Here is a 27,341-nt window from a genome sequence, read left to right as displayed (position 1 = left end):
AGTTCTGTCACTTGTAGAAGAGGATTACGTGCCTGTATGCTCACCTGACTGCTTTGCAGTGAAGTCCTCCAGCTTGAAACTCTCCCGCCGCAAACTGTCTGCCGGCCCCCTTCAAGAGGATTACGTGCCCGTATATTCACCTGACTGCTTTGCAGTGAAGCCCTCCAGCCGTAAGTTCTCTGTCTGTCATCTGTGAAGAAGAGGATTACGTGCCCGTATATTCACCTGTCTGCTTTGCAGTGAAGCCTTCCAGCCGTAAGTTCTCTGTCTGTCACCTGTGAAGAAGAGGATTACGTGCTTGAATACTCACCTGTCTGCTTTGCAGTGAAGCCCTCCAGCCTGACAACTCTCCAGCCGCAAGTTCTCTGTCTGTCCCCTGTGAATAAGAGGATTACGTGCCTGTATACTCACCTGACTGCTTTGCAGTGAAGCCCTCCAGCCTGAAACCCTCCAGCCGTAAGTTCTCTGCCTGTCACCTGTGCAGAAGAGGATTACGTGTCCGTATATTCACCTGTCTGCTTTGCAGTGAAGCCTTCCAGCCATGAGCGCTCTGTCCGGCACCTGTGGAAGGAGAAGAGTTCATACCTGCAACACGCACCTGGATTGTCCTGTAGCAGCCTTCCCCCTTTTACATTGCGCCCTGTGGGCCTCCGGCGGGTCCGCCAAACGGAACGACCCTGCACAGAAGACTCCCCTTTTAGTTTCTTTATTTAATTTTAAATCCAATAAAATACTTTTTACTTAGTCTCGCTGTCTGTCCTCCTTGCCTGGCCTCTGTCCGACTCCCCAAGGGTGGTACGGGTCCCAGGGGTGGGTGCAGTCTGATTCGGCCTGCCCCGACCTGTGACAATACTTAGGAAAGACCATTTAAGGCCAATACAGGCAATTTACTAAGGAAAAATATTTTTGTTTTTTAAGTTGGTTTTTTTAGTTATAGCACCTTGTCTTGCCTGATCTCCACCACTTTTATTAGTAGTCCTCAAAGTGTTCCCATGTATGTCAAATTTGTTGTAAATATCTCATTTTGTTTTGAAGTTGAGACACTTATATTTATGAGCATACAAATTATTCATGGATGTCATTGATTGGATTTTTTTTTTCTCAGTTCCTATCATAATTTTGACATTTGGGCATTATTGTTTAGCTATTTACCTATGTTTTCAAATTGCCTGTTTTTTGTTGTCTCGATCAGACTAATGGTCTTTGAAGATAACAGCAATTTTTTTTAAGCTCTAAATGACACCGTAACAAAAATCAAAAGGAAAAACCTTGCATGTTTAGTATCGTTGGACTCGGCAAGGATTCAGGAGTATAAGGAGGTCACTCCCGTGAAAAAAAGGTTGCCGTGAAAAATCTCAGGCTCCTTCAGGGCATTGTGCCGATGATGTATACTGAGTGTTTTTTTTTTTTCTGTTTTTTTTATCATTTTCCAACAGTTTTTTTACAAATCACTTACATGTATGCAATTTGTATGTATGAATATAAAAACAAAACAACAAAAAGAAGAAAAAAAAACCTGCACACACTTGAAGTAATAAATAAAAATTGATCAAATCAGGCATTAGGAGGGCTGTCCACATTTACTTATTGTAATAATTAATAAAAGGTTGCCAAATTGAGTAAAATGTTTGTTCTTTCTTCCTCAAAGAATATTTAATCTCTTCCAATTGTAAATATTGCATTACGTCTCTAAGAAGGTTTTGATGAGTAGGAGGCATTTTATTTTTCCAGTTTAGTAAAATTAGACGTCTGGCTAGCAACATCATAAAACACATTACATTAATTTGTGAGCTGTATTTAATGTATATCTGTAGGTACAACACCAAATAGTGACATTACTGGATCTGCTGGGAGTCTAACATTAAAATTTGCTGACAAAGTCTCAATTATTTTAGACTGTTGTGGCAAAAATTCTGTTAAACATCATCACTGAGTAAGAGACACTCAGAGTCAAATTAATAAAAAGAGAAGTATTTATTCTTGCAAGAATAGGTCCAGTCTAGTACACAGAAGTTACGCTGTGCAAGAGAGTGACACACAGCAGGAAGATATGAGACAGCCCTTATACTCTTTTCAAGGTTCCTTCTCACCCGCTGTACCTTTCACCCACCCAGATAAGGTCCTCACTGCTGTTTAGTTTCTACCTAAAGACACAAACTGGTACTGAAATAAACTGGCCAAACCTGACCGTCCCTAAGGTCAGAGGCTCTGTCCCATATGTTCCTGAAACGTCACACACAAGCACGTACACACATATACTTTTATACATTGTATAGGTTCTCTCTCTCTTATGATATCTGTTTGGGATCAATGACTATTAAAATTTCTACAACATGACCAATAGAGGGTGATGTGGGGACAGTTCCAGAATGTATTTGCCAATGAAGAAGGGGCATAGCCACAACGTTCACAAGAGGCGTCCACTCCCGGAAACATCCTGTACAGTCTTTGTTTGGAAAGGCGCAATCGGTGCAGGATTTTAAACTGCAGCAGACCGTGTCTCTGAGTTTTTTGAGATATGCCAATGTTCTCATAGACCAATAAGGTACCCTGTACAAAGACACTGCATGCCATCTTTCATTAGACTAACGTTTGGATGCGGTTATAACAATTTTCATGATTTTGTTCCCAGTTATAGCGCCACCAAGTGGCCAATCGTCGCAATTTTTTTCATGTGACCTCAGATTGAGCTCATGAACATGTGTCCCAAATTTAGCAAAAATATCTCTTTCCGTTCACAAGTTATAACCGTTTTAGTAAAAGTGGCTCTGGTGCCATCAAACATTTTGGTTCCCCTTAGTGACCGACAATTGAAATTTAGAATATATTTGATGATTATTGCCATTCAGACTCAAGAGAATATTTCTGCAGTGGTTTGGTTCCGATCAGGCCAAAAACCTATGAGTAGTTTGCAAAAATAGGTTTTACACAAAAACCCAATTTACTCGAAATTGGAGCCTGAAGGGCGAGCCAATCCGAGGCATGCATCTTGTCCGGCTTGAGCCAAGGATTCCAACGATGTAAGACACTTGAGCCTACGCCTGACGGTTGAGGAGTTATGAGCCATTTCGTACTTTTGGCCCCCGTCAGGCCGATCGGGGCGGGCCTTGGTGACGTTGTAGGCGGTGTGAGTACTACCAGCGCCGAAAGTTTCAAGTCTCTACGTCTTACGTCTTTGTTCTGCCCGATCAGTTTTATGTGAAGATGTTGCATCATGGGAAAATTAACAATAACAATAGGGTTTCAGCACTTCGTGCTTGAACACCTAATGAAGAATCGAATCGAATTAATCAAATCGCATCGAATTTTAATGTGAATCGCATTGAATCGAATCTTTCTGAATTTGCAAAAATCGTTCTTGAATCGAATCGAAAACCTATGAATCGTGAATCAAATCGATTCGCTGCATACCCAAAGATTCACAGCCCTACAAATTTGACCACAAAACCATTATACTCTTCAATTACCAAGTTCAGATAGTTGACACTATCTTAAACTATAGTCCCATTTCATCTTTTTTTGTGATTAACAAAACTATTTTATGGTTATTTTTTTAACTGTAGGCTATAAGTTAAAATTTAATGTACTCTGAAGATTTTATTGTGTACATACAGTACATATGGCATGAAGCAACACACATTTCACACAATTCTACCTTTTTATTATTTATTAATACTGTATATATCGGTACATTGTTTATGAGTTGCATGCTAAAACGGCTGTTAGGAAGCAAAATAAGTATTTCTCCACTAAAGGACAGAAAAGATCAGATAAGATCAGAGGCATCTATTACTAACATGAACATGTATTCCTGCAGATGCTTTTGTCAAAATTAATAAAACAACACAAAACACAACACAATGTGGTATAGTGTAACTAGGATTGATCAAAGGCGTTTTTTCCATCTTTTTTGCTTTTTTTTCCCATTCTTTTCCTTTTCTATGGGCCTCTAGTCGGTTAACTTAGTGTAATAGCGTAGAGCTACGTCACACGTAGGCTCACTATTGGCCGACGCTGGTCATGTGTGTGATGCGTGTGACCTACAACAACAGAAGCGTACACTGTTAAACTAGTGAACTGACTCGAGGCCCACAGAGAAGGAAATTAATAGTTGAAATAAAGTCGTTATTTTTGTTTTTTTTGCGCACAAAAAGTATTCTCGTCGCTTGATAAACTTAAGGTTGAGCCACTGTAGTCACTTGGACTATTTTAACGATGTCTTTAACTTTTCGGGGCCTGCAAGTTCAATCCCTGAAGAAGCCTATGGAGGAGTGATCCAGCTCTCAGATTTCATCAAAAATATCTTAATTCATGTTCTGAAGATGAACGAAGGTCTTACGGGGTTGGAACAACATGAGGGTGAGTAAATACTGACAGAATTTTCATTTTTGGGTGAACTATCCCTTTAAGTGCTTCAGCATGAATACAAATAAATTCAGATCACATTTATAATTTGACATTCACATCTGATTGGAAGATCATCAGATTCACTGCAGATCAGACTCTTATTTAAGCATAATTACTAAAGCAAAATAAGGCACACATTTACAATTTCAATGAAAATAATATTTAAAAAAATGTCAACTCAAGTGCTTTTTTTTTTTTACAATAAAAGTATCACATACATTGAAGTTTAGTAACCCTGAATGGTCAAAGATGCACTAATGAATTTCTACACATGAAGAGAAGGTCATGTGATCTTAACTTTAAAGACACTGTGATCAATGCTGAACATTCACATTAATCTGGCACTGCTGTTATTTACATAAAACTGCACATTCAATGGTTATAGAAACACTGCTGTGGTAAAACATATTATAAAAAGCATATTACTTAAACTTGCTGTCTACAAACACACAATATCAGCTCTCAGAGTCATACTAGTATTATGTTAATAGAGTACGGGTATGAAGTGTAACATTATAAAAACAATATATGAAACTGTTTGATAAACACGTTTCCCTGTTCATGTAAAACCAAAGAAGGTTTTTACATACAATTTTAACAGCTCAACAGACACTGATTAATTTCTCACTTTAAGGCTCATATAAGCAGAAATATGTTTTTGTTGTTGTAGCTGGAGCTGAATTGTTGATGATGTCAGAGTGATTGACACTGGTGGGCGTGTCTTATCTCTTTAAAGTAAACTCGTCCCCTCCTGTTTATTCACCCCATCCAGATCCTCTTCATATATCTTCAAAGTCACTGAATCATTCCCACAGTATTTTCTGATTGATTCTGCAGGAAACAAGAGACAATTACAGATATTGAAAAGAGAGATGTACTGATCTAGAGATTTCAAAACTTAAGCTGAACACGCTACAAGATAATCGGGCCGATTTTGGGCCCAATTCTCCCCTTCCGAGCCCGACAATCCTAGGAAAATTCCCGATTATCTTGATGGTTCTACAGATTATCTTATCAGATTTTCCTGTGGAGTGAGGTGTATTAAGAGTGACTGAATCTGCTCTGAAGAAAGTCGGGGTCGCACCGATCTCAAATAGTCGTTAATATCCAACATGTTGAATATTCAGAAATCCTGTTTTGTGGGAGGAACCCTGAGGAGAAACACGCACACACTCTGCAGAGATTATCACAAGATACAAGCCACAAATAGCTAAATTAGATTACCCTGCGTGATCAACTGAAAAGAAATACATTATTAAAATAATGAAAGTATAGCCAGATTTGTCAACTTTGTCTTTTTAACTGCAGAGACGACAATAAACGCTGAACTGGAGTGGCAGCCTTTTTAGCTGAACATGTTCACAGCACCCAAAAATCTAATTAGAACCGGCTGAAATGTTTTGAAATCACTTGTAGGCTACCCTACCTGATAGAAAGAAAAAAACATCTAGTCTTTCACTCTATCTGTGTCCATTTGAGTCTTTTAAGTTTGTGTGTCCCTCCTCCCTTTCAAAAATCTTGCTTCCAACAAGCGTCTTGTAGTGCCATGTTATTTCTGTTCATATTTTTCTCAAGAAACTGAATTTATGATCTAAATAAAAGCTGAAGGATGTATTTGTGGACGCAGGTCAGCAACAAAATGTGTAAATGTTAGGGATGAAATGATTACCGTTTTCACGATAAACCACGATAACCTGACGGTTAGTATTATCATTTTAAATTTAATTAGCATTAAAACCATGTTTGATATAGTGATTATGAAAAACTGGCGGTAAATCCTGTCCAGGCAGCATCAGTCTGACACAGGCGCAGCATGCAACATTGTTTTTTGTACGAGAAAACATGGCAGAAGGCAGTGACAGCGTTCGGGAGATTTTTCAGCCTTAAGAAGATCAAATCTGAGGTGTGGTCATATTTTGGCTTTTACAAAAGTATTGAGGGAAACTTATTAGTGGATGGTCACCCTGTCTGCAGAACATGCAAAAAGTCGCTGCAAAATGGGAAACAGTTTAAATCAGCTTCGTGACCACCACTCTCTTGCATATCAAATCCAAGGGAATTAACTTTTACCTCAATACCAAAAATAAGTTGAGGAAATAATTGGACACTGTGGCGAGCAGGACGAGGTCGAGAGACGTGAGAGAGTGGCGTGAAGCCGGTGACGTGATAGATAATGAGCGACGCCTGCGTGACGCACCGGTCTCGTATCTCTCACGGAGGAGCGGAAGCATAAAGGTGGAGTGACGACAGTGAAGATTGAGAGAGGGACAGGCCTGAACCTGTTTTGTGTGGCCAGCAGTCATCCGTGAGGGGCTGCTGGCTTATACTTTTGTTTTTGTTTATTTATTTATTTTAAGTTTATTAAATGTTCGCCGGTTCCCGCCTCCTTCTTCCCATAACATCTGAACCTTGTTACAGACACAAAATATTGTTTTGAGTAGAAATATTTCATTAGATACATTGTAAATAATAACAGGGACATGAAATATTGAACTGAAATGTTTTTTAATTATTTATAAATCCATTTTTTACAGTTTAACAGTTTTACAGTTTGACTTTGTATTGTGTGAAACTGCCTCCTTTTCATTTCTTGCTTTTAACAAAAGTCAGAACAATGCCTAAAAGCTGCTATGTGACAGGGTGTACAGCAAACAAGCTAAAAATAAAAACCTGAACTAAGTTTTTATAAGCTACTGAACCGTAAAAGCCAGCCTTTAATGAGACAAAAGTGGATACAGGCAATAAGACATGAAGCATCAGCAGGAAAAATGGGTAATTTTTATCAAATAGTTCATATTAAATAGTGAATATCAAAGTGCACGGAAACCAATTGGCCCAAGCTCCAGCTTGCTAACACACATAGCTAATATTAGCTTTCTAATAGCCAACTTGTTCCATCATGTTAGTAATGAACTGCACCCCTAGCTGCTTCCCTCTTACTTTCATAACGCTGAGGCTATATGTGGCTTGATTATTATTACATAAGTTAAGGGTTGAAGGAATCTTAGCTATGCATTTTGATCTTTGTTAGGTAAATTAGGTTAAATTATGCTGTTAACTTGTGATTCGATCAAATAGTTACAATAAATATTCGATCAAATAGAACCAATAAAATATAGTTTCTCAATATATCTCCTCCTCTCTGGTTCACATAGGGTGGTGAAATAATCCTTTGACATGGTTAAAAATAATATCCTGTGGCCAGAAGTTAGTTCTCAGAGTAATATGACACATTGCGCTCTGTCTCAAGTGCCTGTATCCACTTTTGTTTCCTTAAACGCTCGTTTTTTTGGGGTCGAAAGCTTACAAAAACGTAGTTGTTTTTTTTAGCTTGTTTGCATACCTTGTCACATGGCAGCTTTTAGACATTTTCCTGTCTTTTGTTAGAAGCAAAAAATGACAAGGAGACAGTGTAATATAAAGTCATAGGTGAGGGTTGGATTGTTTCCCCCTCGGTGGACAAGGTTTTCAGATTATGATGAAGGGGGTGGATTGGGATCCACTGCTGCTTCAATGTATATGTAATGACATGTTTTCTCTTACGTTCATTTTTGTTTCAGTGGTTTCCGATCACAGTCCTCTACTAGTTCTAGTTTAGTTGATCAGTATCCTGTGCTTGAATAGTTCTCTGATTCAGTCTGTTGTGGTCAGGCGTTATCTTTGGCATATTAACAAAGTTGTCTCGTTTATGGTTTTTCTCTCCCATTTAGGATTGTCTTGGTTACTTTCATCTGGTTTGTTTCAATAAATGCTGCAATAAGATCCTTTCCTATGCTCTATTCATTCTCCACTCCAGAGCCAGACCGTGAAAATTAAAAATGTATTTACTGTCACTTTTGATTAATTTAATGCATCCTTGCTAAATAAAAGTATTCTTTTTTTTTTTAATCAAACTTTTGAGTGGTGGTGGCTATAAAGAAACAAGATGAGGATCAATGGGGAGGCAACAATTAAAATCTGTCAATTGCTAAACCTAATTTGTTCAAAAAGTTAATAGATCAACAGTTGAGTGGATCTTTCAATTGAATTTAGACTTTTATTCACAACACTGATCAACGCACATCAATCTGAGTGTATCCTCATCAGGTAAACAGAAGCTCAAACATGCGTGACACGCGAGAATCAATGATGTTAATATATAATTAAATATTAATTGAATTCGCTTGAATTTATATTCATTTTGGTATTAAAAATAATATGACTTTAACTAATGTTAGAATAGCATTTTACATAAAGCTACATTTGTCAACATTCATTAAGAAACCTGACCTAAAAATATTATATCATTTATTAATCTAGTTCAATAATCATTTGTAAATATATTGATAATGTTTAGCATATTAACATTACTTGATGCATTAAACTAAATATGAAATATAAAAGCAACTCCAAGGAAGCAAGAAGACATAACATAGTTGTTACAGATTTAACTTGCATAGTTTTTTTTTTTCTTTTACATTTTGATTCTATTGTGCAGAATGTGATATACAAACTAGTGATCTTGTTTACAAGCAATACATTTTTTACTGCCGAATTTCATACAGTGTTCATAATAAAATAGTTTTCAGTTCTTTTGAGGCTGGTTATTTGTCACCTATGTTATCAATTTAGTATTACATTCTGGTATCGTACCAAAGCCAAAATTGCAGTACAGAGTAAACCCTATTCTTTTGCTATATCAGCTGTAATACTTACACTTTAGTCTTTCTAGTTCAGAGATCTTTCGGCGATAGTAAATCACACCAGCAGCAGCAGCAGCAGCAAACACCAGCAGAACAACAATAACTATTCCTGCTTTAGCACCTGGAGACAGACTTGGTGCTGTAATGATAAAGACAGACATCAGTGTGAATGTGTCTGATCTAAAACACACACTATAAACATCAGCACTATATAACCTGAGTGAAGATCTGATACTGTAATGATAAAGACAGACATTAGTGTGAATGTGTCTGATCTATAACACACACTATAAACATCAGCACTATATAACCTGAGTGGAGATCTGATACTGTAATGATAAAGACAGACATTAGTGTGAATGTGTCTGATCTAAAACACACTATTAACATCAGCACTATATAACCTGAGTGAAGATCTGATACTGTAATGATAAAGACAGACATTAGTGTGAATGTGTCTGATCTATAACACACACTATAAACATCAGCACTATATAACCTGAGTGGAGATCTGATACTGTAATGATAAAGACAGACATTAGTGTGAATGTGTCTGATCTAAAACACACTATAAACATCAGCACTATATAACCTGAGTGAAGATCTGATACTGTAATGATAAAGACAGACATTAGTGTGAATGTGTCTGATCTATAACACACACTATAAACATCAGCACTATATAACCTGAGTGAAGATCTGATACTGTAATGATAAAGACAGACATTAGTGTGAATGTGTCTGATCTAAAACACACTATAAACATCAGCACTATATAACCTGAGTGAAGATCTGATACTGTAATGATAAAGACAGACATTAGTGTGAATGTGTCTGATCTATAACACACACTATAAACATCAGCACTAGGGATGGGCATCGTTAAGAAATTATCGATATCGATGCCATTGTCGAGTCTGCTTATCGATGCGATTCCTTATCGATTCCCATATCGATTCCTGTAGCCTACCATTTGCTGAACACTTACAGGGTGGCTTTGAGAGTTGTTGGCTTTGAATGTCTAATTTAAAGTGGTTTTAGAGAATGAAAACCAAGTGTGCAATATCTAGGGCCCTATGAAATCAGTTTTATTTTTTCCCAAATTCCGTTTTATTTTTTCCCAAATTCCGTTTTTCCGTTTTAATTTTTGGGAATTCATTTTTTTACCCTTTACTGTTATTTTAGTCATAAAAAGAGTGTGCTTTTAAAGTTAATGATTAAAATGTATACAAATAAAATAGGAATGACTTTATATTACAGACATTTACGGAGTAGCCTTTTCAGGACAAATACTGCATGATGCCACATGACACTGCACTCTTCAAGTAACAACAAAATATGGTTATGAGCTTTAAACTGTCCAGTAAAATAAATTATATTAGTTTATAAGTTTAAATAAAAGTCACACTCTGTCTCTCTCTCGCCCAGTGTCGCTCGCGGAGTTCGCTTCGCTTTTGTCCAGTCCGCGCATCATAGACGGGACGCGGTGTGTGTGTGTGCGCGCGCGTGTGAGAGATACGCGTGAGTGATAGAGAGACGGAGGGAGAGCGGGGAAAGTAAATACAACGGAAATAATACGCTGCGTGTTTTAAATAGCATAAAAAATGAACGAAACGCAATATGTGGCGGCCGGAGTTGATTTTGTGGCCGCGAATTAGTCTATGTGTGGGAAACACTGCATAAAAGTCACGTGCGAACTGCTCGGCTCGGGACTGAGGGCTTATAGCGTCGAGTTTCTTAACTTTTTCGCCGACGAAAGCAGAGCCGTGGAGACCATGCTTTCATTGTTTTGATGCCGTCATTGGAGCTGAATGGCGTATGGCGTTATTTTTTAGTCAAAAGTTATGAGCGTGTAAGACATGCTCACGAGCACATTATGTTATTTCACACGCGCAAAAATGAACCTTCAGCTGGCATGATAAAAGTACTCGCGCACAAATTCAACAACCGAGAGGTGTACAGGTAGCTGCGAGCGAGCGCCTGGCATACTCTCATAGGTTTACTCTGCTTGTACAGTGGAATCCTGCTCGCGCGCACCGGGCTTCTGCTCGCGGAGTGCTGTTTTGCTCGCGCAGTGGATTCCTGCTCGCTCAGCTGATTTCTGCTCCCTCGAGTCTACATGACTTTTGACAATTTGGGGGCGGAAACCAAGGAGGGCACTGACCCTCTTATGATTGGTCATTTTCATCGTAATCGCAACCACAGGGACATCTTTGTACCTTGATGGACAGCTCTCATTAGTATCATTACTGATACTGTAATGATAAAGAGACATTAGTGTGAATGTGTCTGATCTATAACACACACTATAAACATCAGCACTATATAACCTGAGTGTAGATCTGATACTGTAATGATAAAGACAGTCATTAGTGTGAATGTGTCTGATCTGATCTATAACACACACTATAAACATCAGCACTATATAACCTGAGTGTAGATCTGATACTGTAATGATAAAGACAGTCATTGGTGTGAATGTGTCTGATCTGATCTATAACACACACTATAAACATCAGCACTATATAACCTGAGCAGTGTTGCCACAGTTACTTTGAAAAAGTAACTAAGTTACTTTACAAGTTACTTCATTTTAAAAGTAACTAAGTTACTTTACAAGTTACTTTTATTAGTTACATTCAGCAGTTAACCACCTAAACATAAAAATGACAACCGGTTTTGCCAACACTCACTTTATTTGAAGTGTATTTTTAACAGTAACATCAACAATCTATCTCCGGACATTTAAAGTTGAACTTAAAAACTATTTCCTGAAAAAACACATGTTTTTACAAAAATAAAGACAGTCTTTCTTGACTTCACTCAATATAAATACTTGTTTTTATAAAAAATAAAATAAAGATTCTTTCTTGACTTCACTTAACATAAATACTCGTTTTAATAAAAAATAATAGTCTTTCTTCACTTCACTTAACATAAATACTCGTTTTAATAAAAATATAAAATATAGACTATAAAATTTCTTAACCTGACATATTTAACTGTTAACATTGTAATGACAAAACTTACTATTTATAATCTAAATTTTTTATAAATGTAACTATTTTTTAACATGTTTTATCAACATTGAACCTGTTGTTCACACCATCAGAGCAGCAAGGAGTGGTTTTACAAAACAAAACAAGTGTATAACACCACATGTAGGCTTATATCATAACTACTTTTGTTACTTTGGCCTAATCTTATGTTGTAATCCCATGTTATGAGTGAAACAGTGGAGTGAGGCGAGTAAACCAGTGGTTGTACCTCATTAACAGAAGCTTCTCAAACCTTTTGTCAAAAAGTCTATTTCTTCTAGGAGTGAGCACCAAACCTCCCAGACTGAAAAGCCGCTCCACAGGAGCACTTGATGGAGTTGGAGTGTTATACTTCAAAAAAAATTTCTTTATGTTTGAAAACTGATGCAGAATCTGAAGGTCATAGGCTGACCTCAGGTAGTCCATGACTTCATTTTCTGTAGAATAGGTTTCCTCTGGCTCTGCCTCAAATGTGGTGGGCACACTGGCAGGGCTCTGTGCTGTAGGAGCAGTTGTACGGCGGCACTCTGCTATCAGAAGCTCTTTTACTCACTCCCTCCTACCTGCATCTCTCAGCCATCTGAGTTTGAATTTTGGACAACTGACAGCTGCGAGAAGGGCATCTTTGTCGTCCAGCACACCGCCAAAACGAGTCTGGATAGCCTGAAAAAATATAATATTTATTAATGCCTACAAGACCTACTATTTATTATGTCATTGAGTTGCTTACAAATCATGCTTAATGTGGGTTCAATATTATGGATTTAATTTTGTTTTAGATTACTTACTGACATTTGTATATTTTTTATCTTCTTTTGCAATGATAATGTATATTCTGTTCCCGGTTCATGACTAGTGTGATGCAAGAAATTTTATCTAGCTTAAAAGATGGAACATACCTGCACTATGGCATCTGGAAGGCCTGCAGTCATCCTGGAGAGGGAATCTATCACATAGTCTTCTGCATCAGAACTTCAAGTGTGGGCAGTAAAGTCCCATAAGGACAGACACCTTGTAAAATATCAAGTGCTGCAGACAGAGGCTTCATGGCGGTGCAGTACTCATGCAGAAACTGGTACTCTTTGTCTTTGAAGCACTTAACTCCCAACTTGGTGCACAGAGTATTCAGCGCACACATGGGGATTTCTGCAATTCTCTTTACAGCATCAAAAAATGAATTCCACCTAGTGGATGTTGGTACCAGGAGCTTTCTTTTGCTGACTTCCTCCACTGTTTCTGATGCAAGGGTAGATCTACTTGATTTGGTCCAAAGAGCTGTGCATTTTGCTGTGCTGCTCCTATAGACAGCCTTGCTCTCTGCATTGGAAGTTAAATATTTATCCACGTCATTTGTGGAAATTAGGTTGATGGTGTGTGAAGCACACCTGTGGTGCGGGGTAAGAGAAAGCTGGCATTCACTTGCATCCTCAGCTGAGAGGATTTCTGTCATATCTAAAAAAGTGACATCATCATTTGTGGGGGTGGACTCTCCCTCCTCCGTCTCATCATCGGACTCTGTGACAGGCTGATAAACTTTAAACGCCTTGACAAAGTTGGATCCGTTATCAGTCACTTTTGCAACTACTTTGTTGAGTAGTCCATATGAAGAGTGAATGTTTTCGATTTCTGCACCAATCATACGTGTGTCTACCGCGAATTCTCCTACATGCCAATGCAGCCTTGTTGCGCTCTAATGTGGATCTACTGATCCAGTGGAGCGTTACTCCCATATAACTTCTGTTATTAGCAGTCCAAATATCCGCGGTAGTTGACACAAAGTCGACATCATTAAGCGCGGCCCTTCAGATTTCTCTCCATCACTGCATACTCCTCCAAGTAAGAAGAAAAAGCTGTTCTGTGAGGCAGCGCGGTATTGACAGTAGTGGAGATCTTGTTTATTATGGCACGAAACGAAGGCGAATCAACCGTGTTTAATGGCAGCATTTCCTCCACAACAAACTGCCCGACCAACTTCTTCAACTCTCCCCCACTTACTGGTTTTGCACCGAAGTCCAGCTTTTGTGGTTTGGGTGGTGGGGGACCTGCTCTCTGCTTCGCATCACCTGGCGTGACTTGCTCTGTAAGTTTGACTGTGCGGTGCTGCGACTCCAAATGTTTTTTCAAAGTCGACGAAGTGTTTCTGTAGGTAGATAACACTTTGTCGCCACCAGCACAGAGTTTACAACGGACCTTAATGTTGCCATCTTTAGCTGACACAAACTCAAAATAGTGACTGTATTTCCAGCTAGAAAAAGCGCATCACTCTCCTCCCTCCATTGTTGTTTACGTTTGTGTCGCTGCGTGGTACGTACATGTGACGTGAACTTCATGCTGAAAACGTGACTTGTCGCGCACACTCCCCGAGATGCAAGAAGAAATAAATATATATTTTTACTAAGGAAAATGACAAAAATAGTAACGCACAGTGACTTGGATAAGTAACTTTAATCTGATTACTGGTTTTGAAATAGTAACGCGTTAGATTACTCGTTACTGAAAAAAGTGGTCAAATTAGAGTACTAGATCAATCTCAGGTTCAGTGATGCAGGTACTGAACTCAGGTTCGGCATCACTGAACCTGAGTGAAGATCTAGAACCTTAAGGGCTAGAAGACCTTAAGGCTTGACAAATGATCTCTAATTTCATTTTAGCCAATAATATTTTTCAGCTGTCTTGAAGGTGTTTTTTTTTTTTTTTTACTTTTTCAAATTCCTCCTATGCTGTTGGTCCAATCATCACCAAAATATGCACACAGCAGCTAGAGATATTGCTGGAAAAAAGTTGTCAAAACAAATTTGATTTATCACAATTAGATTCGATGGAATCATTGATCTAGTTTATTTTATTTGTATATGGTAAACTTCACGTTCGTTTGAAATTGTCCTTTGACTTTCTATGAGATGTGATTCATCTAAATGTTGAAATGAATATGATTCCACACATACACCACATGTTATGATCACATTACTTATGACAGTAAACATTTTATACAGGTTTTTTTTTTTACTTCCCTTTTAATCTAACAGTAAGAGGGAGTGATTTATTTTTTAGTCAGTTGTGTTTTTTGACCAGTGTGTTGCGGTAATCGTTTTTAATTAAATCCTAACTATCAGGCCCGGAGTGGGTAATCGGGAGAATCGTGAGAATTCCCGGTGGGCCGCTTCACTTTTGGTCGAGGATTTAAAAAAAAAATTTTTTTACATGCTAAAAAAAGATAGACATGTTAGTCTATCTTAAATTAGGCTACACACATACCGCATTCTGACACCGCAGCGCACAGCCTATGCAAGGGTTGTACCATGTGACGGAGTTCTCCCCTCCCCTCCCAAATAGAGTTGGGGTGCTTCTCAGGCCCTGTCCCAAATGGCACACTCCGGACTTGTGGACTTCCTCAGAGTCCACACTTCGGTGACGTCATGTAGTGCAGACCTATAGGGCCCTTAGCGGGGGCGCTGCTGAGCACACTTCAGAGCGTTAAAATGCTAAATGGGACGGCCTACGGACTCGTAGACTCGGCGAGCACGCGCAATTTAAGTCCACGAGACCGAAAGTCCGCATGAAGTGCGCCATTTGGGTCAGGGCCTCAATATCCCTCCTCGTCTCCTCGCTCCTCTGTCCTCAATCCTATGACCCGGAAACCAATCAAGCACAGCCATCTGAAGGACATCTCAATTCTCTAATTGCTACGCGAGGAGTCGAGGATCGAGGAGTGAGGAGGCTTTCAGAGGAGTCATGAGCCAGGATACACAGGTGTATCCTATGCTATGCAGAAGTGTTTTATTGACTAAACGTGACGCACGTATTCTCCTCCACATCGGTGACAATAATTTATTTATACTTTACCCTTGCAGTTTATATAAACCACACATCTCACATATTTCAACAGGGTATTGTGATGGCCACAGCCATAGCCTCACAACCAGTTTAAAAGCGGTAACCTCATGCACTTATATTTTCCTGAGTTTATGCTGTTTTCATTAGTTTATATACTTTTCTTTCATACACATTATACATTTGTTGCAAATATTTATTTAGTTACAAATAACTCACAGGACACTTAATTTCACATACATTATACTTTATTTAGTTGACCATACAGAAGTGTCTTTTTGGGAGCGCGCACCATTAATTACTTTTGGATTGTCATTCTGTCTTGTCATAGCTTTATTTTTTCCTCAGATATTTTGGGGTTTAGATTTATATTATAATATTTTTTTTGTTGTTGAGTTAAGGTTAAGTAAAAGTACATTTCTTTTTGGAATAAGTTTTTAGGTAGGTTTTGCTGTTATTTGTAGTTTATGTAGTAGTGCTGTTGTTAGTCTTCCCTTGTGTGTCCAAATTGGTTTGATCAGCCAATATATAAGTCCCTTTTGTTTCTTTTGTTGAAGGTCAGTTGTATTTTTGAGTTTCTTATGTTCAGAGCTTTAGTCACTGTCAGTTTATTTTTATCTCTTTTACGGGCCCAAAACTTTATTTTTATTTTGTTGTAATAATTTTTTGGAAATAAAAACCCTTACTTTTGAACCTCCCTTGTGACTCCTCTTGCTTAACTGCTTGGTCCCTCACAGTATCTTGCTTTATTATTATTTATTATGAATTTCTTAAATAAAAAAACTTCAACAACATAAGGGCATATTTCAACAGGGTATCTTGCTTTATTATTATTTATTATGAATTTCTTAAACAAACTTCAACAACATGAGGGCAGATCCTTGAGCGCTGCTGATGACGCTGTGAAGTGACGCTCGAGTGATCAAGTATTCCAATGTATAAAAAAAGCTTTCATTCGATTCCTCCGTCCTCATTTTCTTTCCTTGAGTCCTTCCCTCACAACCTACAGGGGTTGGAGCTGAGACGCGAGGAAAGGAAGCGAGGAAAGTAAACGAGGATGCACAAATAAGAATTGAGAAGCACCCTTGGTTGGGTCCATAGCCCGTCTTTTCCAAAACGGTAGGCTACTGATAGCTGGGCCGGCCCTAACGGTATGCGTCAGGGAGTATGGGTGGGAGGAAGAGGCCTGGAGGGGCTGAAAAAGCCAGGTTGAAAAAAAGAAAGGCATTGGAGGAGGATGTGGCCAAATGTGCCAAGCTTACAGATTTATTTTCAAGAGGACAAACACAAGTGGCAACAGGTAAATAGAGAGAGGCCTAGTAATGAATAGCGTTAGCAACACTGCAACATAATTATTCGGCTAATACTGTTGTAGCGTTGTCAACCTATTCACAAGCAAAATATTACATTTAATTAAAATATTAGCCTTTTTGTATCCCCCAATATATGGCGATTCATAGACTTTGCAAATATTATGCAAATATTGATAACAAAACTCAAGCTTGATCAGTGTATGCTGTAAAATGACCTCTTAATTATTTTTTTGTAACGTTAGCTTCTGAGCAGCAGATAAGACAGTCCCCCGCTGAAAATGAGGAGGCCATGACTACAGGGACAGGTAGAGAGGATACCAGAGTAAACAATATGAATTATAGTTGTTTAATGTAAGAAAGAGCAGTATGCTTTTGTTAATTTATCAACCTATCCTTGTGGAATAGTGGAAGATTTTTTGTAAACTTCTCAGCTTAAGTGAATTATTATTTAACCTTAAAATTATTTGTTGAACCATGGTATTAATAAAAACTACACAATAGTAAGAGCTGAACTGTTGCTTTTATTCATCCAATTTCCAACACCATGGAAAAAGTGGGCTGGTCTTAGGCCTGAAACTCCCGGGCTGAAAAGTGGCCCCACTCCGGCCCTGCTAACTATTGTAAACCCGTCTAAATCGGTCCAACGACAGTTTCCGATAAGCAGGTGAAGGTCTCTGCGTGTTACTGTCTTTCAGCGTGGCAAAGTAATTTAGTTCCATTTAAGCTTTGACCTGACTCCATTGTATCACAACCTCGAATTTAGGTTAGATTGCCAATTAGTTATCGTTCAATTATATACTAGTTTAGCAATACAATTGACTATTCTATTTAGCTCTTTACTTTATGTTTTACTCGTTCATTAGGAATCTATGTCGCTTAGACTCTAAAAGACTCTCTAAGCCTTAGAGAGTCTCGCACCAGCCGTTTACGCGGACCTCACGATCACAATCTCGCCAGTCTAATAGATAACCAGAGGTTATGGGTAAAGCAGTTCAAAAATGCCGCCGCACACGCTTGCTATTGTTAAAAAGTACCCATAAAGCCCTCTACAGTTGCCCATAAACAACTTAGTTAAAGCCCAAACAATAACCAGAGGTTATGGCTAGTACATTAAGATAATGCTGCTTCAACGCTTGCTATTGCCTTAATAGTATTTTTATAGCCCCCTATTTGTGACTGCATAACAACTTAGTTAAAATTAAGCAGTAATCAGGAATCTAGAATCCATTTAAACTGGGATCTATGTACTTAACCCTGGACGCAGAATTGCGGAAACATAAGACTTCACTTAATCTACTTGAGAAAATAATTTCAGAATAATTAAGAATAAACTCAAATGTAACAATTTATTATGTCAGGTAAATGTATCATGCCAATTTCATAATCAGTTCAAAGATAATCAATACAATAACATCAAATGCTCAGAGATAAAGAATATAAGATGTACCTGACTCAAGAAATACATGATGCTGAGTGTCTGAAAGACTTTCATCATAATGGGCCGATCTCATTACAAATCGCCCTGAGCCTCTCGCTGCATTTCTTTAAGTACTCAGACCGAGACAGAAACTTCTTTCACATGGAAACATTTGCTAACAATGATTTTGCATTCAGAGTTCACACCTTTTGGCAGCCGGATACTATTTGCCTGGAAGACACCCTCCTCTGTGTGCAAGTTATCTCTAAACTCCTAAAAACTGTATTACCTTTTGGTTTACTTATTTGGGGATAAGACCTTTGTACCAGTCGCACTGAGACATTTCAAATAATACCGAACATGTATAATACTGTATGATAATTATTCACATTAAACCATTAAGATTTTTGGGTAAACATCTGGTGATCTCAGCGTGTGAGAGAGACGGCATAGGGGAGGTGATTGACTCGGGAATGCTAGTTGTTCAAGAGAGAGTCGTATGTTAATTTCGAGAAAGGTCCTTTGTCTTCTCAGGGAGTAGTCGTTCCTCAACCAGACTGCCTGGCATTTTCTAATTTCTCAATTCTTACAGTTTAACTATCATTGAAGATTCAAGATGGACTTTTCTGTTAAAATCACATCATAAGATATGTTTCAGGTTGATAGCTATCAACAGGGGCTTGCGGCTATATTTTAGTTTGTGAATGTATATAATATATAATAATATAATAGTTATATTGTTTTTTTATTTGTAGCGCCCCCATTTCTCAAAATTTTACAAAATTTGGTGTGCGTCCTCAGAATGTCACCATTGTGCTCAGGTTGTTTAGTTATCATGGACTTTTAGTTTGTTTAGTCTCCTTTGTTCATTTTCCCTCCACTCCTCGGTCGTCATGGTTTCTGTCATTATGAGTTCATGTGTATCAGCTATGTCATTAATTACCTTGTTTGTATGCAGTACATAAGTTTCTCCTTTACCGTCGTTCGGTGTCCGGTCACGTTTATATCTGTGTGTGTGTATTTCTGTTTGGATTATAAGTAAACTTTTGTCTTCGTCTGCCTGCGCACACCCGTAACACAGAATGTCCTGTTGTCTTTGTGAGTCAAATTTCGTTACGCTTGGACATTGCGCTCAGCCGCTATAGGTCAACTTGTGTAAAAAGAATCTGAATGTTGCCTGACCAATCAATTAACTTATATCTTTGCAATGCTTTGACAGCTAAAAATTCATTTGATACATTTTTGCCAGCACCATCCCTAGCTGCTGTGTGCATATTTCGGAGAAGATCAAACCAATAACCGCCTAGGAGGGAGTTAAAAAAAGTAGTTTTTTTTAAAGGAAATTAAAATAATGATGTGTGGAATTGAAATCAGTTATGTATATAGTGTTATGTAGCCTATATCGTGCCATGTACCTGCACAGTACCTGAACATGGCCCACAGAGTTGAGTGTTGAGATGTGTGGTCTGGTTGCTGATGGTATTGTTGAGCACACAGCTGAAGGAATCATCCAGACACTGAATCTCCAGAGGTAGAGAGAGACTGATGCTGAGATCACACACACTGATGCTGGACAATACACTGATTCCTTTGTACCAGGAGAGAGTCACATCACTCACATTCAACACTGATGAACACACCAATGAACAATTTGATGATGATTTTTTTGAAGAATGGCTGATGACAGGAACCGGCAGGCGAGCTTGAAAACAGAATAAATCTAATTCAGTATAGAGTGCTGTAATATTTGTCAGTTCATTACATTTCAAAATGAATGAATGTAGCAGAGAAACAAATGTTATAAAATGTATATTATTAAAATATGTATTTATAAGAATGCATAAATGCACAAATTATTTTTTATCATCACAGAATTGTCTTTATATAATTTTATAATATTCTCAGTAATCATAACAAATATAAAATTTTAATAAACAAACCTGCACACGCACACACAAACACGCATACACTACAGTTCAAAAGTTTGGGATCGGTAAGATTTTTAATCTTTTTTTAATAATTTTTAAGAAGCTTTTAAATGTCTTTTATGCTCACTAAGGCTTCATTTATTTGATTAAAAATACAACAACAACAAAAAAAAGTAATATTGTAAAACATTATTACAATTTAAAATAACTGTTTTCTATTTTTGTAACATTATGCACAACTGTTCAAAAGTTGGGGGTCACCTTTTGGGGGGGAGGATAAAAGAAATCAATACGTTTATTCAGCAAGGATTCATTAAATTGTTCAAAAGTTACAGTAAACACATTTATAATGTTACAAATGATTCTATTTCAAATAAATTAAATAGAATGTTCTATTTATAAAAGAAGCCTGAATTTTTATTTTATTTTTTCATTTAAAAACTGTTTCAACATTGATAATAATAATAATGAATGTTTTCTGAGCATCAAATTAGTATGATTCTGAAGGATCAGGTGACACTGGAGAAATGATGCTGAAAATTCAGCTTTGATCACAAAGGAATATATTACATTTAAAAATTCAAATGGAAAAAACGGTTGTTTTAAATTGTCATAATATTTACTATTTTTTATCAAATAAGAAATTTCTTTTCAAAAACATGAAAAAATCCTATACCGATCCCAAATATTTGAATGGTAGTGTGTGTGTGTGTATATATATAGATATATAAACATGGTAGTAATTCTCTACTACTCACCATAGACGGTAAGATTGAATGTGTAGAGCGGTGTCTTTGATCTGCTGCTGATTACTCTATAAAGTCCAGAGTCTGTGGTTCTGATGTTCATGATGGTCAGAGATCCAGTCTTCTCATCCAGCTTCAGTCTGTCTCTGAATCTCTCATCAGGAAAATCTGGCTTATAGTTGTCTTTGATAGCTATGAGATAGTTGTTGTGTACAGTTATCCACATTATCAGATCATCTGTCTGTATTTCAGTAAGATCAGAGTTTAGAGTGACAGATTCTCCCTCAGTCGCTGACACTGACTTCACTTCATCAACACCAAACACTCCTGAAGAACAAACAGAAATATTCACTTAGAATTTACTCAAGTTTAACCCCATTGCCTACCATTAAGGGTGCCATTTCATGTTTATACAATCTTATCTATTCTTTGCAGCTTACCCCGCAGCATAAAATTAAAACCCAATGGGAGGAGGATCTAGGGGAGGGGATCTTGGAGGAGCCGTGGGATGCCATTTTGCGTCGGGTTCACTCCTCATCAATTTGTGCTAGACATGGTCTGACCCAGTGCAAAATTCTATATCGTACCCATCTCACTCGAGTTAGGCTTTCCAAAATCTATAATGACGTCGATCCCATGTGCATTAGATGTCGTCAGGCTCCAGCTACCCATGCCCATATGTTCTGGTCTTGCCCTTCACTACATAATTTTTGGACGCAGATATTTAATTCTATTTCTGTTTGTACAAGGGTTCAATTTGATCCAACAGCATGTACCGCTTTGTTTGGGGTTTTACCTCCTACTTTGCAGCTTCCTAAATATAAAGCTGACTTTGTAGCCTTTATCTCATTGGCTAGACGTTTGATTTTATTGATGTGGAAGTCTCCTGCGCCGCCTTCTCACTCGTCTTATCAGGGACATCCTTCAGTTCGTGAAGTTGGAGAAAGTTAGGTACTCGATACATTGTTCTCTTGCAAAGTTTAATAAAACTTGGGGCCCATTTTTTGCACATGTTGAGGGATTGATTTTCACGGCTATTCCAGAGTAGCCACCCTGATTGTCTTCTAGTTCTAATTGTTAATTTTTTCTTGTGTGAATTTGTAGCATGCTGGGATGTTTTTTATTTATCTCTCTGTAAGCGAACATATTGGGCTTTTATTTAGTAGTGGGTGACCATTTGGTGTTTTTTTTTTTTTTTTTTTTGGGGGGGGTTGTTTTATTTTATTTTTTATTTTATTTTTTCCTTCTTGTTAGTTGTATTTGGCACTGCTTTGATTCTCGAATTGTTACCTCTTGATATTGTTATGTCACTTAAAAAATCAATAAATAAATGAAAAAAAAAAAAAAAGATTTTTGTCAATTTGTGAGCCCGGGAAGTCACCTGTGGGAGAAAAAAACGGATTGGTTTTGCAATCCGTCCGCTCAGTTTATAAACCGCACTCACGAATTCTCAAACTGTTCCCTCGGTTTAACAAATCGTGCCCACGGATTAATAAACCATACCCACGCTTTCGTAATCCGTTCCCACGGGTTTGGGGCTCACCCTCATTTTAGAAGAACATCAGGAGATGAGTTGTTAATGAATCTTATTGTATATTGTTTTATTGTGTATTAATTGGAATACATCGTCTGCATGCTTAAAGTGATTCTCAATTGCATAGCGGTATGGGGTGGAACATATATGATTTAATATATGAATGACGGGCTTCAAAATCTTTTGTTTATTTTCGATAATCTTAGCACTTTATTATTATTGTCTAACCTGTATTATGACTGAGAATTGCTTTGTTCCTTTTTTGTAAGTTTGGGTAAAATTTAAGCGTCTTCAAAATATGTAGCCTAAAATGTAATAAGAATAATTATTATTATTTGACTTTATAACTATAAATTAGTTCACTTAGTAATACAGTACTATGTTGGTCATAAAATAATTCTTGAATGCTTTATTTTTAAGCAAAAATTATGCAAAAAATGTAGGCCTATTTTATCCAAAACTGTAAAAGGTTAGATTATAGCCTATAAAAATAAAGCATTGATAAATTATTTTATGACAAACATTTTACTGTATTACTAAGTAAACTAATTTATAGTTATAAACTCAAATAATAATAATAATAATAATAATAATAATACATTTTAGGCTACATAGAAGACGCCTTCGTCCAAAACTTACAAAAAAAGGAACAAATCAATTATCAGTCATAATACAGGTTAGACCATAATAATAAAGTGCTAAGATTATCACAAATAAACAAAAGATTTTGATGCACGTCATTCATATTAAATCATTTATGTTCCACCCCATACCCGCTACAATTGAGAATCACGTGAAGCATGCAGACGCAGTTTAAAACTACACAATAAAAAATATTGTCTAACTTATGATTAAATTATCCATTTAAAAAAAAAAAAGTTTATAAACACAATGCAATGCGTAGGCTATCTACATATCCCGCACCGTAACAGATGGCCTCTGCCGGCACAGACTGGGGGAGAAGCCACAAATCCGTGAGTACAGTTTACAAACCCGTGGGAACGGATTGCGAAAGCGTGGGCACGGTTTATGAATTCTTGGGTGCAGATTGCAAAAACTGAAGGCACGGTTTACAAATCTGATAGCACGGATTATAAACTCGTGGGTACGGTTAATAATGCGTGGGCACGATTTGTTAAACCGAGGGAACAGTTTGAGAATTCTTGAGTAGGCCTAAGGTTTATAAACTGAGCGGACGGATTGCAAAACCGCAGCCACGGATTGTTTTTTGTTTTTTGTTTTCTCCCACAGGTGACTTCCCGGGCTCCGTACTACGCAACTCTTCGCTTCACTAATTTCAATGTAGGCTATATTTCAAAAATGGCAATAAATTAAACCATTGATGGATAAAAAAAAAAAACAAAGTAACAAAATGAACAAACATAGAGTATATTTGTCTGCCAAAACTTGAAAATGAATGACTTACCACTCAGACTCCATAAGCACCAACAGAAGAATATAAACGCTTCAAATATTTTCTTTGGCATTTCGCTGAATGCTTTCAAATAACAACAGTTCCTAATTTTGTAAAGGCTACATTTAAACACAAACAAATGAAAAAAACAACAACATAAATTTCATAATAAACGATGAAAGTTTCGTAAAACAGCAACAGAAGAGCTGAAAAGGACTGTGCTGCTGGTCTGTTGTGTGTAACTGGGTGTGAATAAACACCAACGCTCAAGTGCGGCTCACTGCAGAGCAAGTAGGAGCGAATGTTATTTGGGCCTGATGGGTGGAGCTAGAATATCTAACCACAACCTAACTCTCCCTACAACTCTATCCCTCCACACCATTAGAGCTCCAGAAACCACTTGCTGATTATACAGCTTAATTGGTTTAAACAATAACATTGTTATTTTCTGAAACGTCAGGAATGTTAAAACTCTGATATTTTTATGTATAAAATTTATTTTATACATATTTCAAAACAGTCTGACAGCGGGATCTATAAAATAAAAATGGATTGACACCTTGTAAACGGTTGTAGCCTATATTCGGGCCTCTAGCGCACCCTTTTTAACCTCCAAAATTCATACACTTATGGATCTCATCTGGCCGAACAACTTTTGAGCTCTGTGCCCACCCAACAGGAAGTCGGCTTTTGTGGGTTGTTTGAAAAAAAAAACATGTTCTCCTAGGGGATTTATCTGATCACCACCAAACTGATGATCAGCATGATGTCATGACATTGAGGATGCTAAATTGCGAACAGCGTTTTTTATATCTTGAACGGTTTGGCTGGCTAGGCAACAAATTTATGGCGAGAAAAATGGAAACAGGAAGTGTATTAAAACTTCTGCATACTGATGGGCTGCGTACCACTTCAAATTTGTATGTCCTTCACTCACTCCTGCGTCATTGCTTAGGTTTAAATGGAATGCTAAGCCCTTGTTCACTTGGAATTCATTTGATTTATTATTTAAACCCCTTTTTTACTTATAAATTTGTTTTATGCACCATTCTATATGCATGTTGTTGGAGAAAAAAATATCCTATCCACATTTTTCCTACGCCCCATGGCGCTTTGCCCGAATTATGGGTGTAACGTCCGTTAAACTGTAAACAATCAGTAAAATGTTCGCTCTATGAACGTAATAATACGCTTTTGTTTTTAAATGGTCACATTGAGCTGACATTATTACTCATCGTTCAACCATCGGACATTAAAAGGAAATTTAAAAGTGCAAAAGCATCAAAAAAGTAGCAGAGCATGAATAACCCCAAAAGCATGATTCTTTCCGCAGCAATATTACAGACGGGTTAAATATCACTGTAGTTATATATCTGCATTATGTAACGTCCGTTGCCTTTATCAAAATTGTTCATTAACTTTAGCATTGCATGATAATATTTCAAAGTGCTTTCCGTCATTTTGACAGATAATAAATTGTATTGACCTGTTTCTGAAACATGCCTGTAAACGCTGTTAATATGGATTAGAAGTGAAATGAGGAGACAATTACATTTTAAAGCATCTGTGTGAAGAAAGAAAACTTGGAAAGAGATTGAGGATTTGGGGAGAAAAACAAGAGATTATTTGTGCATTTCAGTTAATGGGATCTAAATTAAATCGGGAGAACAGACCACAAATCCAGATTTGTTTTTTTTCATACTGTTACAGAGAAATACCAAGGGAGAAAAGCACTTCGAGCACTTCCCCTCGGGGAAATCCCTGCCGCCATTGAAGTGCCACTTCGTGAAGTGGACAGGGAAGTTTATATATACAGACCCTCACTTTTTGGACTGGAATGCACCACAGGACACATTTGCAGGACGCATTTTGAAGGAGCCTTCGAAGGCCCTTCGAATTGGGACAGCCTTTGTTGCGCCGCGTTGACGCAATCTGCTATACTTTCCCCTTTAAACGAGTCTCGGTGCGTCCTTCGAAGACCACGTTGGCCGCGCACTTTGAAGGACTCGGCCTTCAAAGGATGCAGCCCCTGAATTGCGACACAGCTAATGACTACAGTATAGGCCTATATTGAAAATTAACCGGAAATAAGTGAGGTGATTCTCCAACTAGGAGCACTTTTGGCACTGTGAGCTTATGGAAAATTCACTCTCTTAAAACACAATTAAAACAATCTTCCTAGCTTCATTAATTTGTCTTCTAACACAATATAACAGTGGGCAGTTTTAGAATTCCATGGAATATTATTATTTTTAACAGTTTTTCTGAAGAGCGGTTTCAAAGATGTAATTTCCACCACTTTTCAATTTATGTATTTTATTACAATATAATATTGTAAAACTGATTATATAAGATTGTGTATCAGTCAACAACATCAGTGGCTACCTAATCATGTAAGAAAATAAATCTTAATACTTCATGAACTTAATACATTTTTATTTAAAGTTGCTAAATGCCACGAGTTGGGATTTTTGCCTATAGCATTTCATTTTTGCTGAGGTCTATGTTTATTTTTTAAAGTCACACACTCACACATATTGTAAGTAATGAACTATTAATACTTGATTTAAAATACATTTAGATCCACATCATTGGTTATTCTTATTTTTTTTCTTAAAAACTGTAATGGTGGAAAGTGGTGGAAATGACAGTTTATGGTGGAAATATTGTTTCTGGTAATTTTTTACTTAAATTGCCAGTCCAAAATATTTTGAACCATGTATTTTATTTTTTAACATATAATAATTAAACAGTATACCTAATAGTTTTAAAAATAATGATTACAAACGATATGCAAATTATTAACAGGCGCCTACACATAAACTGTCTAGAGATCAAAGCGGTCGAGAACGCGCTGGGGCACTTTCTCCCCTTCTTAAAGGGCCAGAATGTCCTAGTCCGCACAGACAATATGGCAGCAGTGTCATACATAAACCGCCAAGGCGGTCTCAGATCAAGAAGCCTCCACGCGCTAGCAGAACGCCTCCTCGTATGGTCTCAGCACAACCTGCGCTCTCTGACAGCAGCACAC

At 37.5% G+C, this 27,341-nt stretch overlaps 1 protein-coding gene across 5 annotated transcripts; it reads right to left on the bottom strand.

Moving 5' to 3' along the window:
* Nucleotides 1-3,639: 3,639 nt before the first annotated feature.
* On the bottom strand, nucleotides 3,640-24,609 carry LOC143735297 (CD48 antigen-like). 5 transcript variants are annotated; one of them, XM_077225434.1, is made up of 6 exons: nucleotides 24,323-24,564; nucleotides 21,375-21,689; nucleotides 20,308-20,390; nucleotides 20,115-20,211; nucleotides 9,103-9,228; nucleotides 3,640-5,238 (listed from the first exon to the last, which is right to left on the bottom strand). In XM_077225434.1, coding segments are annotated over exons 1-6 (684 nt in total). In that variant the 5' UTR covers nucleotides 24,384-24,564; the 3' UTR covers nucleotides 3,640-5,236. The 5 variants fall into 5 exon arrangements, 3 of the variants coding, with proteins under 3 accessions (XP_077081549.1, XP_077081550.1, XP_077081548.1); XM_077225435.1 differs by having other exon boundaries at nucleotides 20,115-20,390; nucleotides 21,375-21,554; nucleotides 24,323-24,589; XM_077225433.1 differs by having other exon boundaries at nucleotides 20,115-20,390; nucleotides 24,323-24,584.
* Between the last annotated feature and the right edge of the window lie 2,732 nt (nucleotides 24,610-27,341).

Source organism: Siphateles boraxobius, unplaced genomic scaffold (genome assembly GCF_051911475.1).
Source record: "Siphateles boraxobius isolate OS27281-9 unplaced genomic scaffold, OSU_SipBor_1 13, whole genome shotgun sequence".
NCBI classification, from domain to species: Eukaryota; Metazoa; Chordata; class Actinopteri; order Cypriniformes; family Leuciscidae; genus Siphateles; species Siphateles boraxobius.
The sequence above is the reverse complement of the archived record's forward strand: the minus strand, read 5'-3'. Positions and strand labels throughout refer to the sequence as shown.

Bases quoted from the DNA above. Each gene is read 5' to 3' on its own strand.
- LOC143735297 (XM_077225433.1), bottom strand. From the start codon at position 24,383: ATGCCAAAGAAAATATTTGAAGCGTTTATATTCTTCTGTTGGTGCTTA. The intron at 21,690-24,322 runs GTAAGTCATTCA...TTTGTTCTTCAG, and splicing joins GTGCTTATGGAGTCTGAGTG to GAGTGTTTGGTGTTGATGAA. The intron at 9,229-20,114 runs GTACTGTGCAGG...TTATCATTACAG, and splicing joins ACTCTGTGGGCCATGTTCAG to CACCAAGTCTGTCTCCAGGT.